Below are 15,418 nucleotides of genomic sequence, written 5' to 3'. Positions count from 1 at the left end.
TAATAATATAACTCATATCTGTTCTACATAAGCATTTCAAAACAATACCAACTGTCATACCTAATGTCAAAATCTGACATCTAGTATAATGTAAAACTTTAGACCACATTTCACGTGCTTTTATTATTGTTACGATAAAATATTTAAAAATCGGCAAATGGTCATAAATTTTAAACAATGAAGCATAAAAGGTTTGAAGAAAACATATTAGTTGACGAGGCGTATACAAACTACGGCAAAGTAGACAAAAATGCAGACGAAAAGAAAGGTTATGGAATTGCTAAACATTTCGCAGAAACTTTAGAATATGCTGAGAAAAAGAAATGGTATCAACAGGTAAAAGTGTTTTCTTCAATCTCATGCTTAATATTTAAATTCAAATTCTATGAGACATCAATTAATAGAATATTTTTATGACAGCGTTTTACGTTGTGTGACTTTTTAAATTACTATTCAATATATACCTATGACTAATAGTTTTAATCAAAGTCGTTTTTGACTAAAATTAAAACCAGATTATGAGCACCAAGTTACATAAATAATTCTTTAATGTTTCAAAACTATAATTACATGATTATTACTTTTAGTTACCTGAAGAACCATCATCAAGTACAAGTCTGCCAGACGAAAAGGTTGAAGAACTCAGAAAAGAAGCAAGTAGTGCTTTACACGGAGATACATTAGCATATGAAACAAGTAAGGATGTTTTTAACTTCATATCTTTAAATGTTGAATATAAGTATATTAAAAAAGAAGTAGCTATAAATTGCATACATTTTTAATCACTTTTTTTAAAAACACATAATAAGGTATAGAAAATGTAATGTATTTCAATCGTAGAAGTAGATAAAATTAAGACCTTCTATTGATATATTAGTGTATATTATTATGAAACTAGAATTTTTCATTTTATTCACAATATATTAATGCTATACATTAAGATGTCAAACCCTATTTATTTGCAAATTTATAATTATTATTAACATCAATTTATATTATCTTCATTACTTAAACCCCTACCATATAGTTTAATTACATATGGTTTTGTGTATTGGTAGAATTAAAAAAAAAGTATTTTGATTAAAAATGTATTCACAGAATCAAGCAGAAGTGGTTCTTCTGATCAACAATGGGCTCGCACATTGCTAACAAAGGGTACAATAGGGGACAGGGTAGCTGCAGCTACTATATTAATACAGGTAACATTACCTTTTGTATTTTACAAATCTTTACATAGTATGGAACAAAATTGCTTCTTACCATTGTTATTATAATAAAAGAATTACCAACATTAAATGCTTAAATATATACAAATATGAACTAAAACTAATTACGGTATAAATCTTGACCGCATGGAATGGTGGCAAGAATGCTAGCAGCATTTCCCCGTTAAATCACAATTCCGATCCTCTGGGCAAAAAACGAACCAGTCCCCCTGTCACCAGTGTTTTTATTAGATATAGTATGTATATATGTAATCTTTTAAAAGGTCAACCATCCATTTCATTTCTTCAAAATCAATTTAATTTCTTTGTTATAGGACAATCCAATCCACAATTTGACAGCGTTAAGGAATCTTATAAATAATGTGAAGCCAGCTAAGAAGAAGGATGGCATTGTTATAATAGGTATTGTACATTTTGTTAACTATTATAAAATATTTTAAATGTTCGTCTTGATCGAGAAAGATGGCTTTGGACAAAATGTGGACATATTTCCATTCCATCAGCTTATTGACATTCTGTTATAAAATAAATCACAAATAGCTACTAATACTATATGTTTCCTAATAATATATGACATATTTGATTAAAAATAAATATTTTTATTTTAATGTGTTATGTTTTTCTCAAAATTTACATTTGCAGCATTCAAATTAAAAAAAAAAATAGTTAAAATTCAATTATTTATGAGGCACTTATTTTATATTTTGTTTTACAGATGCATTATCAGAACTCTTAATCTCAGAACTGCTCATCCCAAATGTCAAGTTGAGAACATTTACACAGCATCCTTTAGATAAAGTAGATGAGATGTCATCTGGAAACAAGCAGGCAAAACGTAATATTTTGAAGCTCTGGTACTTTGAAGATCAGCTTAAGGAGCTCTATGGAAGTAAGTCAAAGACAAATTAAGCATAATATGAAAATATAAAGCATATAAATGCTTCTGATACCTTAGGCCTCATTTTAAACTGAGGAAAAGTATTTTAACTCAAAAGTTGAGATACCCATACAAATTTTTTTATGAACTGAATCCTTTGTGTTATGCTCAATCAGTCATCAGGGATCAAGTCTACAGGTCTCTACATTACATCTTTTGGTATAATTTATTCATATGTTCTATGTTGATCTCATAGTAAACACTTTTAGAACATGCCTTTCCTGAGATCTTAAAAGGAGCGTGTATTAATGTAAGGCTAACGCAATATGGCAAAAAAGTAACTGTATAATTGAAATTGTCTTTGAATCATAATACTAAAATATGATTATTGTTTCAGCATATGTAGAGGCTCTGAATAAGTTCGCACATGACTCTGTAGAAGCAAACAAAGAGAAAGCAGTCAGTGCTATGTCCTATCTTCTAATGCATCACCCAGAAAGGGAAAAGGTATAACAAAATTTTACACTAGAGTTAAGATTACAAGCATCTGACGAAAAAATGTACTGTACTCGCCTTTATTAAAGTATTTATGAGTTCTGACATAAAACAATATATAAATTAATGTATAATTAATAAGCTGACATTAATTTTCACATGTTTGGTATGCTTGGTCGAAAATTATAATTGGCCTTTAAATCACTTGGCCCAAAATTTTGTCTAAATTTTCTATTGTTGCACTACCCGTTGTTATATTAAATTTTATTAGTTCTAACCTACTGAACCAAATATTTTGGTTAGGTCAGAAGAGAAGGTGAATTACAAGAAAGGACTTAGTTTACTTTTTTATGCCTAACATCTAAAGCGAGCAAATCAAATAACTAGTTTTTTAATAAAATAAAACATAAAAAATATAATCTAATTTAGATTTTTTTGCTGATCTTACTCTTAATCATCTCATGGACACTACACAAACGAATGCACTCCGTTAATGTTACATGTGTGAATAGCTCTACATTTATATATAAAATAACTAGACATGGAAATAATTTGAAATATTATGTATTAACTTCTATGTGACAAAGGATTTTATACATATATATTCTTTTTAAATAACCACTAGACGTTGCTACTGTACATCAACTTCTATGCACTCCAACGGATCCTTATGACTGTGTATACACACAGACAGGCTACCTGCCGGTTTTTTCTAGTATATACAAGCAATATTCTAATAGAATGTACTTTCAGATGTTACTCATGAACATAATAAACAAACTCGGTGATCCCAACCAAGGTGTAGCGTCCAAAGTGATATACCACCTCTGTCAGCTGTTGTACAACCATCCGAATATGAAGAGTGTTGTTTTAATTGAAATCGAAAAAATGCTATTCAGGTAATGTTACAAGTATTATCAATCTTAATGGCATAGAAATAGATCACACAATGGAACAACTCAGTGGGTGAGTATTGGACACTGAAATCAATCAAATTCTACAAAATCTTCGCACCTAATGTGGAGCCAATATTTTGTTCGCCCAATGGATCGAATCGTGCGACTAAAGAAAAACAAAGATGAACCCATGTTGGCTCAGAATCCGATCAGATCCTAAGAAAGGATTTGGCCGGTGAAGGTCATGCGCATTAACTCATTGATGAAATAAATTACCATTATTTAGTTTGATTAAATTATAAGAGATATATTATGTCATATTATAGTACCGGTAAAGTTTTAATTGTTAATTAAAGCTATGAATTATTTAATTTTGTTTGTTTGCAGGACTAACATATCACCCCGGGCTCAGTATTATGGTGTCTGTTTCTTAAACCAGTTCTTCCTCGGTAAAGACGATAGCAAAATAGCTGAAAATCTCATAAGGATATATTTTTCCTTTTTCAAAGCTTCGATTAAGAAGGTTAGTTGAATATTTAATTTATTATATAAAGTAATTTTATGTATGTATTTTATACGGATGTTACTTAAACATCCTTTTGTCTTGTTTATTAAAAATTTAAATAAATATTGTACTAAGTAATTAACATCATTTATTTTTCTGACGAAATAGCGATAATTTATTTACGATAGCGCCGTTGTTATTATTATTGTTTTACAAAATAAGTCTCACATTTAATTTGTCAATTTACCGAACTGTTAAAAAAATCTCATAGCTTGGAATCTGTGAGTAGCTTACATCACGCCCTAGAAAGCACGTCAAAACCTCTGTTCAGCGTCTGAAGTAACTATACAAGTCTCATCCGATGGGATTTCCAAAAAAAATGTCAATATCTCGAGGACTATAGCTCCATTCTGCGACGCTTCCCGTGGGATGTTGTGTCGCGTATTGGTATCGTAACGGTGGGGGGGGGGGGGGGGGGTTGTGCAGGCAATGGTGTAGCTAGGTGAGGAAGGGCCCCGGTGCATAAAAAAAAGAATCGGGCCCTCACCCCCACTTTCCCATTCCTCTTTAACTAATAATTACCCTTTAAAATTATAGATACCAAATATGAAATGTTGTGCGCATGGTCGTGATTTTCTAGCTGTAGAAGCTTAAGGTTTAGTTTAGAGGGCCCCCTGAATTCCAGGGCGAGATTGACTCGCGTCTGATGTCGGCCATCCTGACGGGCGTGAAGCGTGCGTACCCGTTCGCGGACCGCGAGCGTCTGGCGACGGACGCGCACGCTGACGCCGTGCACCGTCTCGTACACCTGGCCGGCTTCGGAGTCGCCATACACGCGCTGGCGCTGCTGCACCACACCTGCGCGCACAGCCGCGCCGCAAGCGACAGGTCTGGCTGCCGCTTAACTCTTGCGAATTCGTCATCCATTTTTCATTATCAAAATCAAAATATACTTTATTCAAGTGGGCTTTTACAAGCACTTTTGAATCGTCATATAACAATTAAGTGAAGCTACCACCGTTTCGGAAAGTAGATTCTACCGAGAAGAACCGGCAAGAAACTCAGTAGTTACTCTTTTTCAACAATTAAAAAATTTATGATTTTTTTTGCTGTCCTTACTCTTAATCGTCTCATGGACACTTGATTGGACATTGACTTGTCAATATTGACTGACACTCACTCAAACGAATTCACGCTTTTAATATATTTAATTAAATATGTGAATAAATTTAAGATTTTTTTTTGCTGTCGCTACTTTTATTTATTTTATTTATTTATTTAATATTTGGGAAACAAACAGATATAAAATATAATCTAATTACATAGTACAGTTTAGATATCACATTATCCAGCGAAGTTTCCACCGATTGATAAAACATAAAATGCACTCAAATATTTAAACACAATAAGAAAAAAAAAATAATTATTTGACAATATTAAAAGTATATGGTTAAGTTAATTTAAGAAGGTTACAAATTTTATCTTTAAATTTAATTAAAGATAAATGAAATATATCAATGTTCCCAAAATGCTTATTATAGTATGTTGTATGTTTTGTAGTATATTGTACATTGATAATAATTTAAGGCTTAATTATACATGAAGTGAGTTTTTTTTTGTAGTGGCAGTACAAAATCCCTCTGTTTAATAATATATTAAAAACGTTTTTTTTTTAAACTAACTATAATATCAAAAACACAATGCCAATTTAAAGTCAAAATCTATATAAACGTTTTCAGAACTCTAAATTACAACTTTTTAAAAACATACATGTACAGCAATTTTTTTTTATTAAAGTTGCCATGTAAAAAAATGTATATATAAATAAAACTAATTATAACGGATGAATCGCGTATATTAATTATTTTTAAACATCCCGACGTTTCGAGCACTTTGCAGTGTTCGTGGTCACGGGTAGACTGTGACTTATAATTAGTTTTATTTAAATGTGTAATAATCGCGAAAATTTAAGACAACATTAAAATGTATATAATAAATTTTATTTCCAGATACTACACCGCCCTCTACCGTAAACTGACCAACGCGGATATATTCAACACGACGCACTCGGCTCTGTTGTTCTCGCTCATCTACAAGTCGCTGAAGCAGGACAGCAATATCGAGCGCGTGACGTCATTCATCAAGCGGCTGCTACAGCTGTGTTGCTACATGACGCCCGCTCAGGCCTGCGGAATGCTGTTCCTGATATCGCAGGTCTTGAAGAATAAAGAGAAGAAGGACGCTATCAAGTTGGTTTGGAGCAAGAAGGAGATAAAAGAGGTGAAATGCTTTTGTTGTTATGACATTTTGAATTTGGAATCGTCAATACATGAGACAACATCACATACATTACTCTGATCCCAATGTATCAGATCAAATCCCAATGTATCAAATCAGAAGTAACGACGGTACCACAAACACCCAGACCCAATACAACATAGAAAACTAATGATAATCTACATTGACTCGGCCGGGAGTCGAACCCGGGACCTCGGATTGGCGTGCCCATGAAAACCGGTGTACATACCACTCGGACACGGAGGTTGTCAATTGCACAATAGGCTGCCAAATGTTTTAAATAATCGAAGGTTCTCTCCTGACCACATGGGCTATTTTCGTCCACACTATATTTATATATATCTATATACGAATACTAGTAACATCTTTAACTCAGTTTTAATATCAGAAATACAAAGTTTCACTATCGGCACCATTCATAGATTGACGGATCAATTCAATGATCAAATTATTGTATTGCTATCAAAATTTCATATAACTTTGCAAAGATACAAAATTGAGAAAAGATATACAAATAAAGTTAATGATATAAAATATTTATTTAATATAGTAATTTATACTTCAGGAAATAAAAGAGGAAACGAATGATGAAAAAGAAGAATCCAAAGAGGATGCAGAGGATGTGACAGATATCAACGATACAATAGATAAGACACTGGAAGAGACGGAGAAAGTTGAAGAAGAGAAGGTTGAACAGAAGAAAATTGATCTTCTGAAGGGAGATAAAAAAGATCTGTTAATCGGTAAGGACTCCACAATAGCTAAGGCTATTACGATCGCGGCACCTTGATAATTAAACTATTTTTCTATTATGTTATAATATTATTATATTATTCTTACTGTTCCTCGCAAACATCCCCGAAGTTACATAACAAAAATATTCCATACTCCTATCACGAAAACTCGTCTTGGAAAACTGGCTCCGATTGTGCGCATTTGTGCTCGACATAATGAATTGACAAAAGTTATACATGGCATTGACATCTTTCATGATAGCTTTATTACTTTTAAAAAAAAGCTCATGGATTACTTTTTGTTTGCTAAATAGTGCGTTACATTCCTGTTGTTTTTTGTTCTTTTTTTTTTGTTTTCTTTATTTTTCGTTTTTCTGTTATATTATTTAGTTATTATGTTTATAAACGACGATAGCATAGGTCATTTTTGTTTTTTATTTAATTGTAAAATATGTTTTAATTTCAACTTTAAACAAATATGTTGACACGATACACTGTGAATGTTATGTACACTTGTAATCAATGTACATATCAGAAGTTGTTTTTCTTTTTTTGAATGTTGTGTAAGCCATCAATTAATATGTATATTGTTAGTGTACTTATTAAATAAATAAATAAATAAATTATGGTAACATTATAAAATGAATTAATATTTTGTGATCTAACAACACAAAGACTACAGTAAGATGTACCATGAGGTAGATTTTTCAAGAAAGCTGATAAAACCGTTTTTCAATGTTAATTATTAGCAACTGAATATCTTCAGTTTGGACTTCAAATCATAAAACCATAATAACCACTGTGCAAACATTATAACATATATTATTCATGTGTTTTTTGTTCAATCTATTTATATTTATTTATTTATTTATTTATGTACCAACAGAGTATACAGAGAATTATATAAATGAAAAATGTGTACATAGGGATAACTTATCTCTAACAAGAGATCTCTTCCAGAAACCCTGAATCTAGTGGAGATTATTTGTAGTACAGATTTATGGTGTAGGTACAATATCAATTAGTTTTATATTATAAAATTAAAATAGACTTAAATAATCGATATATATAATAATCGATATAAGTATATAATAAAATTGACAAAGATGAAACTCAACGGGTCACCAGGCCAGTCAGGGTATTTTTTCCTTTTAATTTGACTTTAAATAAGTGTAATGCCTGTACATTGAATACAGGAATTTGAGTTTGATTTAAAACATCGAGATTAAATTTAGATAAATCTCAGACTTGAAAACATACATAATCGTCATTTATATAATTACATTATATATTTTAAGATGACGACGAAGAAGAAGCATACGTTGATCTGAAAATCGATGACCAGGGCAACATAAAGCCCAAGAAGCGTCGCTCGGCCGCAGTCACGGGCTGGTACCACGCCAGGGTCAAACCTGATGAGGACAAGGATCAAGAGGAGAAAGAAGTCACAGCCAAGATACAGTTCAAGAAGACTATCAATATGGAAAAGGTAACTGTTGAAACTAATACACTGAACTTTATATTCTATTATCTGGTGGTATGTGGTAGGTGGGTACCATTAACTCATCGCCTCTTCTAAAGTTATCTATGGACGTGTGAAACATGACATATTAGGTTCCCAGTTAAGATTGCATTGACGATAGGCTATTCGACAATGCGAAAAATAAATTGTGAATTTTTGTAATCAGTGAATATTATGAGTTTATAAATGGTTATTTACTAACGAAAGTTGAAAATAATACGTAATTTATTCAAAAATCCATGAATAAAAATACATTTTTTCAAACGTTTGTCACGTGACACAAAACGCTCCTGATTGGCCGGGCTTATGATGAAGTCACTTTCTTGTTAACTTTTCTTTTCTACTATATGTACCACAGATAAAAATACAGGAAAGTGACGTTACAGACCCTATTGTAGCGCCATATTGTCCAAGTAGCGTTTTCGCGCGCTATTTAAATATGGAATTTTGAATATGATATTTTTCGCCAATAATGTATAGAAATAAAAAATACAACTTTTACTGGGTTCCTTAACTTCTATTAAATAATATAAAATGGATTTAAAAAAAAACAGTCAAATAGCCTATTGTCAATTAAACAGTGTTGGTGACACTGGATATAGTGTGGGGTAATTAAAAAATGAAGTTACTGGATTTTATTATAGAAATGAATATTTTTGGATGTTTCATCCTAATACTTGCTTTCTAATATGAATGTGGTAAACAACAACAGCCTGTAAATTCCCACTGTTGAGGAGAAGGTTTGGAACATATTCCACCACGCTGTTCCACTGCGGGTTGGTGGAATACACGTGTGGCAGAATTTCTATGATATTTGTCACATGCAGGTTTCCTCACGATGTTTTCCTTCACGCTGAGCACAATATGAATTATAAAGACAAATTAAGCACATGAAACAGCGGTGCTTGCCTGGTTAAGATGCATGTGTTCTAACCACTGGGCAATCTCGATTCGAATGTGGTAAAGCTTTACGTTAATGGAACATACTTGTATTTGATATTTGCAGGTTATAACGGATTACAACCCCTACGCCCGCAACCCCGCTTTCTCCGGTGCTCAGTGTTCAGCGTACCTGGAGTTGTTGCCACTCGCGAATCACTACCACCCCAGCGTAAAACTCTTTGCAGAGAAGTTGATAAATGGTAATATTTCTTTTAAACATTTAGTAACAAAATCATTGAAGCATTTGGCTTTTATTGGAACCAATTTACTAGGTTTATCAAAAGTGTTGTTCAAATGACCTGACGACCTCCGTGGTCGAGTGGTGTGTACACCGGTTTTCATGGGTACGCCACCTGAGGTCCCGGGTTCGATTCCCGGCCGATTCGATGTAGATTATCAGTAATTCTCTACGTTGTCTTGGTTCTGGGTGTTTGTGGTACCGTCGTTACTTCTGATTGTCCATAACACAAGTGCTTCATCTACTTACATTAGGATCAGGGTAATGTATGTGATGTTGTCTCATATTTATTTATTTAATTAAATAGTTCTTTATTCAAATGGGTTTTTATAAATAGTTTTGAACATTATTATCCTAAATTGTTGACATATTTGCGTAACAGTAGTAGTAGCAGAGAAGTTAATCTCCAGTTTTATAAAACACTGATCAAAGTAAGATTAAGTAATGTTAATCAAAGCTGATGATGGATAGGTCACCAATGAGGGTTCAGTATTGAGAACGATTAGTTACCTGAGAACTAATGGCAATAAATAGGAATTAAGTTAAGCAACGGCTTTTTTAGAGATGTAAGAGCCTAGATTAGATTCTGTTATCGTGGACTAGCTTAATAACTAATTGTAATGTTAAAAATGAGTATAGAGGAGATATGTAACCATATATAATTATTTCACAGATCAAATTATACACTACAGTGGCGATCCACTAAAAGATTTCGCCGGTATACGATTCCTGGATCGATTCGTGTTCAAGAACCCTAAGAAGAGATCGGACAGGCACGACGAGGGAGATGTTAAGAAGGTCAAAGGGTCCCACCCGAAGTTCGCAGTCAGGAAGAATTATACAGCGAAAGGTAAGACTATATTTACCTTAATTTTATCTCATATTTGACGTTTAATGCTTAAGGGGGGAGGGGGTTAGGTAATGCATCTTAGCACCACGTATAGTGTGACTGGTAAAATACTTAATAGTGAAGATATTTTACAAACATGTAAAGTCGTTGGTACGACACCTAAACTCTTTCCGGTCATCTAAGGTGATACAGGTACAGGTAATATCATATGACCTAATATATTCGTCAATTTTACACGTCGATTTATAAGTACGTGCCTTTTGCTCCAGTTGAACTGACGCGAGAATCTATAGCGACGTATAGCGTCGAATGGTGTTATTTCTATTGGTTGTATAAATCGGCAGTAATCGGTTTTATTGAATTTGCCGATGATCCATCTAAGTTGTGTCGAACTATAATTTGAGTATTTGTAATTAGTCTCTTGAATTGAGTGTGAGTACTTCATTATAATTACACGCACATGGACCATGACCACTTAGTTCCCAATTAAATTAACATAATTTTTATCTGTGAGGGTGTACATTTTTTTTTCTATTTTTACAGGACTTAAAAGTATCCCAGTTAATTCATCGACATATTTAAACGAGGACGTGAAGAAAATACCTGTGGATGAGAAATTCTTATATGAGTAAGTTTTGAAATATATTATCTGATATTATTTGTTATTAATAATTTGTATATGGTTTGCATAAAATTAAATTCACTATTATAGTTCATTGGTTCTACACCAATTTTATTATTTCTTCAAAGTTTTCTTATTATTTATCTCTATGTCTTGATAGAGTTTAAAATGATTAATTCAATTAAAATTTTAACGGACTTGATGGATAACTTTTAAGATGACAGGATGTAAAGTCCACATTCTTATTGATGATTAAAATAAAAAGTACAGTACATAAGTATTGTAAATTAATAAATAATATACTTAAACCTTTACATAAACGTACACATTATTCCTATCATTTTAAAAATTAATTTTCCTTTGTTTCATATATTTGAATTATCATTTTTTGTGGAATTAAAGGACCTCTGTAAACGGAACTTACTATTTTGTTGTGCATGTATAGTTTCCTACAAAAGCGACGAGAAGTGAATGCGTCGGACGACGAAGACAGCGACAATGACTCCGTTACTAGCGAGGACTTTGAGAAGTATTTGGACACCATGACTGGGACGAAGGCACAAGGTAACAAATCGACAAAAAAAATAAATTACATTTAATGCTATACTATATTCCAATAGTAGAAATAACGATAAACGAATCTTAGTTTTCATATTCCATATTAATGGCTTACGATAAGTAATAGTGTATCTTTATAAACTTGTGCAGTAAATAGGCTATTTGACAATGCGAAAAATAAATTGTGAATTATTGTAATCAGTGTATATTATGAGTTTAAAAATGGTTATTTAGTAACGAAAGTTGAAAATAATACTTAATTTATTTAAAAATCCATGAATAAAGATGCATTTTTTCAAACGTTTGTCACGTGACACAAAACGCTCCTGATTGGCCGGGCATGTGATGAAGTCACTTTCTTGTTAACCTTGCTTTTCTACTATATGTACCACAGATTAAAATACAGGAAAGTGACGTCACCGACCTCATTGCAGCGCTATATTGTCCAAGTAGCGTTTTGCGCGCTATTTAAATATGGAATTTTTAACATGATATTTATCTGCACATATGTACTAGAAATAAAAAAATCAACTTTTACTGGGTTTCTTAACTTCTACTAAATAATATAAAATGGATTTTAAAAACCAGTCAAATAGCCTATTATTACATAAACAAGTAAAAAAGTAAAGTAAAGTAACAGCCTGTACATTTCCCACTGCTGAGATAAGGCCTCCTCTTCCATTAAGGAGAGGGTTTGGAACATATTCCACCACGCTGTTCCAATGCGGGTTGGTGGAATGCACATGTGGCAGAATTTCGATGAAATTAGACACATGCAGGTTTCCTCACGATGTTTTCCTTCACCGACGAGCACGAAATGAATTATAAACACAAATTAAGCACATATATATATATATATATATATATAGTGGTGCTTGCCTGGGTTTGAACCCGCATTCATCGGTTAAGATGCATGTGTTCTAACCACTGGGCCATCTCGACTTAAACAGAATTACTTAATTAAAATGTGTTACTTTCAGAATCAGATGAAGAATTGGACTTCTTGGCGGAAATGGAAGCAGCGAAAAGGAAACGTCCCAAGAAAGGTGAACAGCAAAGCGATGATGAACTTGGTGATGATGACGATGATGATGCGGATGATGACATCGCTGACGATGGAGGAGATGACGAAGGTATATATAATTTTTAAATAACCATTTCATAACCTACATTGATCGCTATTTTCATATTAATATGACTTTAAAAATATGTTTAAAATGTAAATAAATGTTATTTAAGTAGCCGCTTGAAAGCGCTGTTGAATGTAATATTACAAGATTAAATTAAATGTAAAGCTATTACCTATATATAGTTTAAATATCGGTAATATCAAAAGTACCGACAAAAACTTTGTAGGGATGTTTTTTATTGTCAATGATAAGTATTTTTACATTTGAATACAATTTATGGATATCGACTAATAGTATATCTACGTTTCTTAATTTATATCTTGTGAATAATATGCCTTATTTTATTTAATGCTAATTGGTAAAGTTAAATTATCAGCACAATGTTGAAGAAACAAATACCTTACTAACTTGCGTCTGTACTAACAGTATATTCTCTCCTCGGACATAAAAATTTAACGTGTTATAAATGTGTGCAAGATCTTTTTAAATCTAAAACAAATGGTTATTTTTTACGTAGCTTCAGCTGTGGATTTCCAGCTTAAACTTACTATTTTGTTACATTAAAGATTATTATTTAAGTATTATGTTATATTAACTGTTGTAACATAAAATGTTATGATTTTAGATGGCAGTGACGGTGATTTGGATCTATCGGGTGATGAAGACGAACCAGCATTGTCGGGCGATGATGACGGTAGTTATTTATTTCTTAGAGCGGAACGTAGCAACAGCTTATAGTGGCAGAATATGAGTCTTATTCTCTATACAAAAATTTACAAAATCGAATCTCGCTGAGTGAGAATGCGGACCGAATATTCGAATTTAGTTTGCCGAAAAATAAGAATCAAAGTGACTCGATTTTTTGTTTAACAAAATATTTAATAGCATTGCACAATATAAGAAACATTACATTAGTTATTTAAGCTTATGGGACAGTTCTTGTCCAAAATCTTTGAAATTAATATAACAATATCAAAGTTCAATGCTTATATGCACTTTGTTTTACATCCTATGTTCAGAATAAACCCGCAGTCATTAAAAAATTTTTGAGTGAATTAATGATGAATATATAAGATTATTCAAGATCTCGACTAATAATGTTGCGTCTATTCATTGTCAAAATTTGTTATTTTGCTTCACTTCTCTTGCGATTGCATTAAACTATATACACAAAATCATGCATTCATTCACCAGTGCAAATTCAAAATTAAGAACCGAATAACCCATATATAAATAATAAGAGCCTACCTACTAACCCTAATACAAATAATAAGTATAATAATCTATGATTAGTTTTTACATATTACTATATAATATTGATTGTTGCAGAATTACTTCTTGAAGACAGTGAAGATGAAGATCAAATTGATGTTCCCGGCAAAAAATCAGCTAAAAACAAATTAAAGATTAAAGGTCAGAATTTACTACCATATATTTAAGTTATATTTTTATTAAAAGTAATTTTGTATCATATAATCCAAATAGAGAAATCACAAACTCTCCGATCAAAGAAATTTCTATCTTACTTTTGCAATTAAAATCAAATAATAATCACACTTTATTGTACAACAAAACAAAACAGCTTTCATAAAACAAAATAATTATATTATGTTACATCATAATATACAGCTATAGCCTTATCGCTAAATAGCTATCTTTTCAAATATTTACATAGATTATATCTCATTATAATATTATTCAGTTTGCTCAGCGATGTGAAAGTAACAATAACGATTATGACCTCTTGATGGAATGGGAAACATTGCAAGAGGAATACTTAATTTATGATTCTCGATTTGTACCAGGCATAGTTTTACAAAAGCAATATTAAGCTGCTCAATTACGGTTGATAATTTTGTTTATTCCGTTCTTATTATTTTGTTTATATTGTTTTTTATATATTAATATATCATTAAGGACATTTATTAGACTTTTTATACATCATTAGACTTTATAAGGACGATGTAAACTATATAGAAAATGATAAAAAGCCAAAACTAGTTATAAATATCTGAAGTAACGGACAGATAACAACAATACATATATTCACCGCTACAGGTATTTAATAATTACTTATAAACTTATTTACGTATATTGTCGTAGGTAATGACGATCTTGGATCACTTTTCGCGTCAGCCGAAGAGTTTTCAACGCTTTTAGAAGAAACCGCAACGAATAAGAAACAAGGATCAAGTCAAGCAGTGTCGAACACGGACAATTCAAGTAAAAAACAATTAGCCTGGGAAGAAAATCGGGATAAATGGATCAAGGGCTATAATAGAAAAATCCTGGGCCACAAAGGAAAGAATAAAAAATTCAATAAAAATTTCAATTCCAATAAGATGGCGGACAAGAAAAAAGGCGGGAAAAGAAAAGGAGGCAACGTTGATACCTCCGGAGTTAAGAAGAGAAAAATGAAATAATATCTTTAACTGTATTTTTATTACAATAAATGATAAACAATTAAAAATTTAATTTTATTTTATTTAGTTGTATATTTTTGCGATATATCATTTTGACCTAAT

General features: G+C 31.9%; 1 protein-coding gene across 1 annotated transcript; it reads left to right on the top strand.

Annotated features, from left to right (window-relative positions):
- The first annotated feature begins 71 nt into the window (after positions 1–71).
- Positions 72–15,376, top strand: LOC124540732 (CCAAT/enhancer-binding protein zeta). Its single transcript, XM_047118419.1, has 20 exons — positions 72–336; positions 588–696; positions 1,099–1,199; positions 1,541–1,628; positions 1,942–2,115; positions 2,501–2,610; positions 3,352–3,497; positions 3,882–4,017; positions 4,685–4,887; positions 6,009–6,279; positions 6,863–7,040; positions 8,330–8,520; positions 9,560–9,695; positions 10,407–10,583; positions 11,127–11,211; positions 11,651–11,769; positions 12,744–12,896; positions 13,519–13,587; positions 14,223–14,306; positions 14,997–15,376. The coding sequence occupies exons 1-20, from the start codon at positions 178–180 to the stop codon at positions 15,314–15,316; spliced, it is 3,009 nt and encodes a 1,002-aa protein (XP_046974375.1). The 5' UTR covers positions 72–177; the 3' UTR covers positions 15,317–15,376.
- The last annotated feature ends 42 nt before the right edge of the window (positions 15,377–15,418 follow it).

The sequence above is a fragment of the Vanessa cardui genome, chromosome 26, assembly GCF_905220365.1.
Source record: "Vanessa cardui chromosome 26, ilVanCard2.1, whole genome shotgun sequence".
Lineage (NCBI taxonomy): Eukaryota > Metazoa > Arthropoda > Insecta > Lepidoptera > Nymphalidae > Vanessa > Vanessa cardui.
Note: the sequence above shows the minus strand (reverse complement) of the source record. Positions and strands in the feature narration are given on the sequence as shown.

Bases quoted from the DNA above. Each gene is read 5' to 3' on its own strand.
- LOC124540732 (XM_047118419.1), top strand. From the start codon at position 178: ATGAAGCATAAAAGGTTTGAAGAAAACATATTAGTTGACGAGGCGTAT. The intron at 2,116-2,500 runs GTAAGTCAAAGA...TTATTGTTTCAG, and splicing joins GCTTAAGGAGCTCTATGGAA to CATATGTAGAGGCTCTGAAT. The intron at 10,584-11,126 runs GTAAGACTATAT...CTATTTTTACAG, and splicing joins GAAGAATTATACAGCGAAAG to GACTTAAAAGTATCCCAGTT.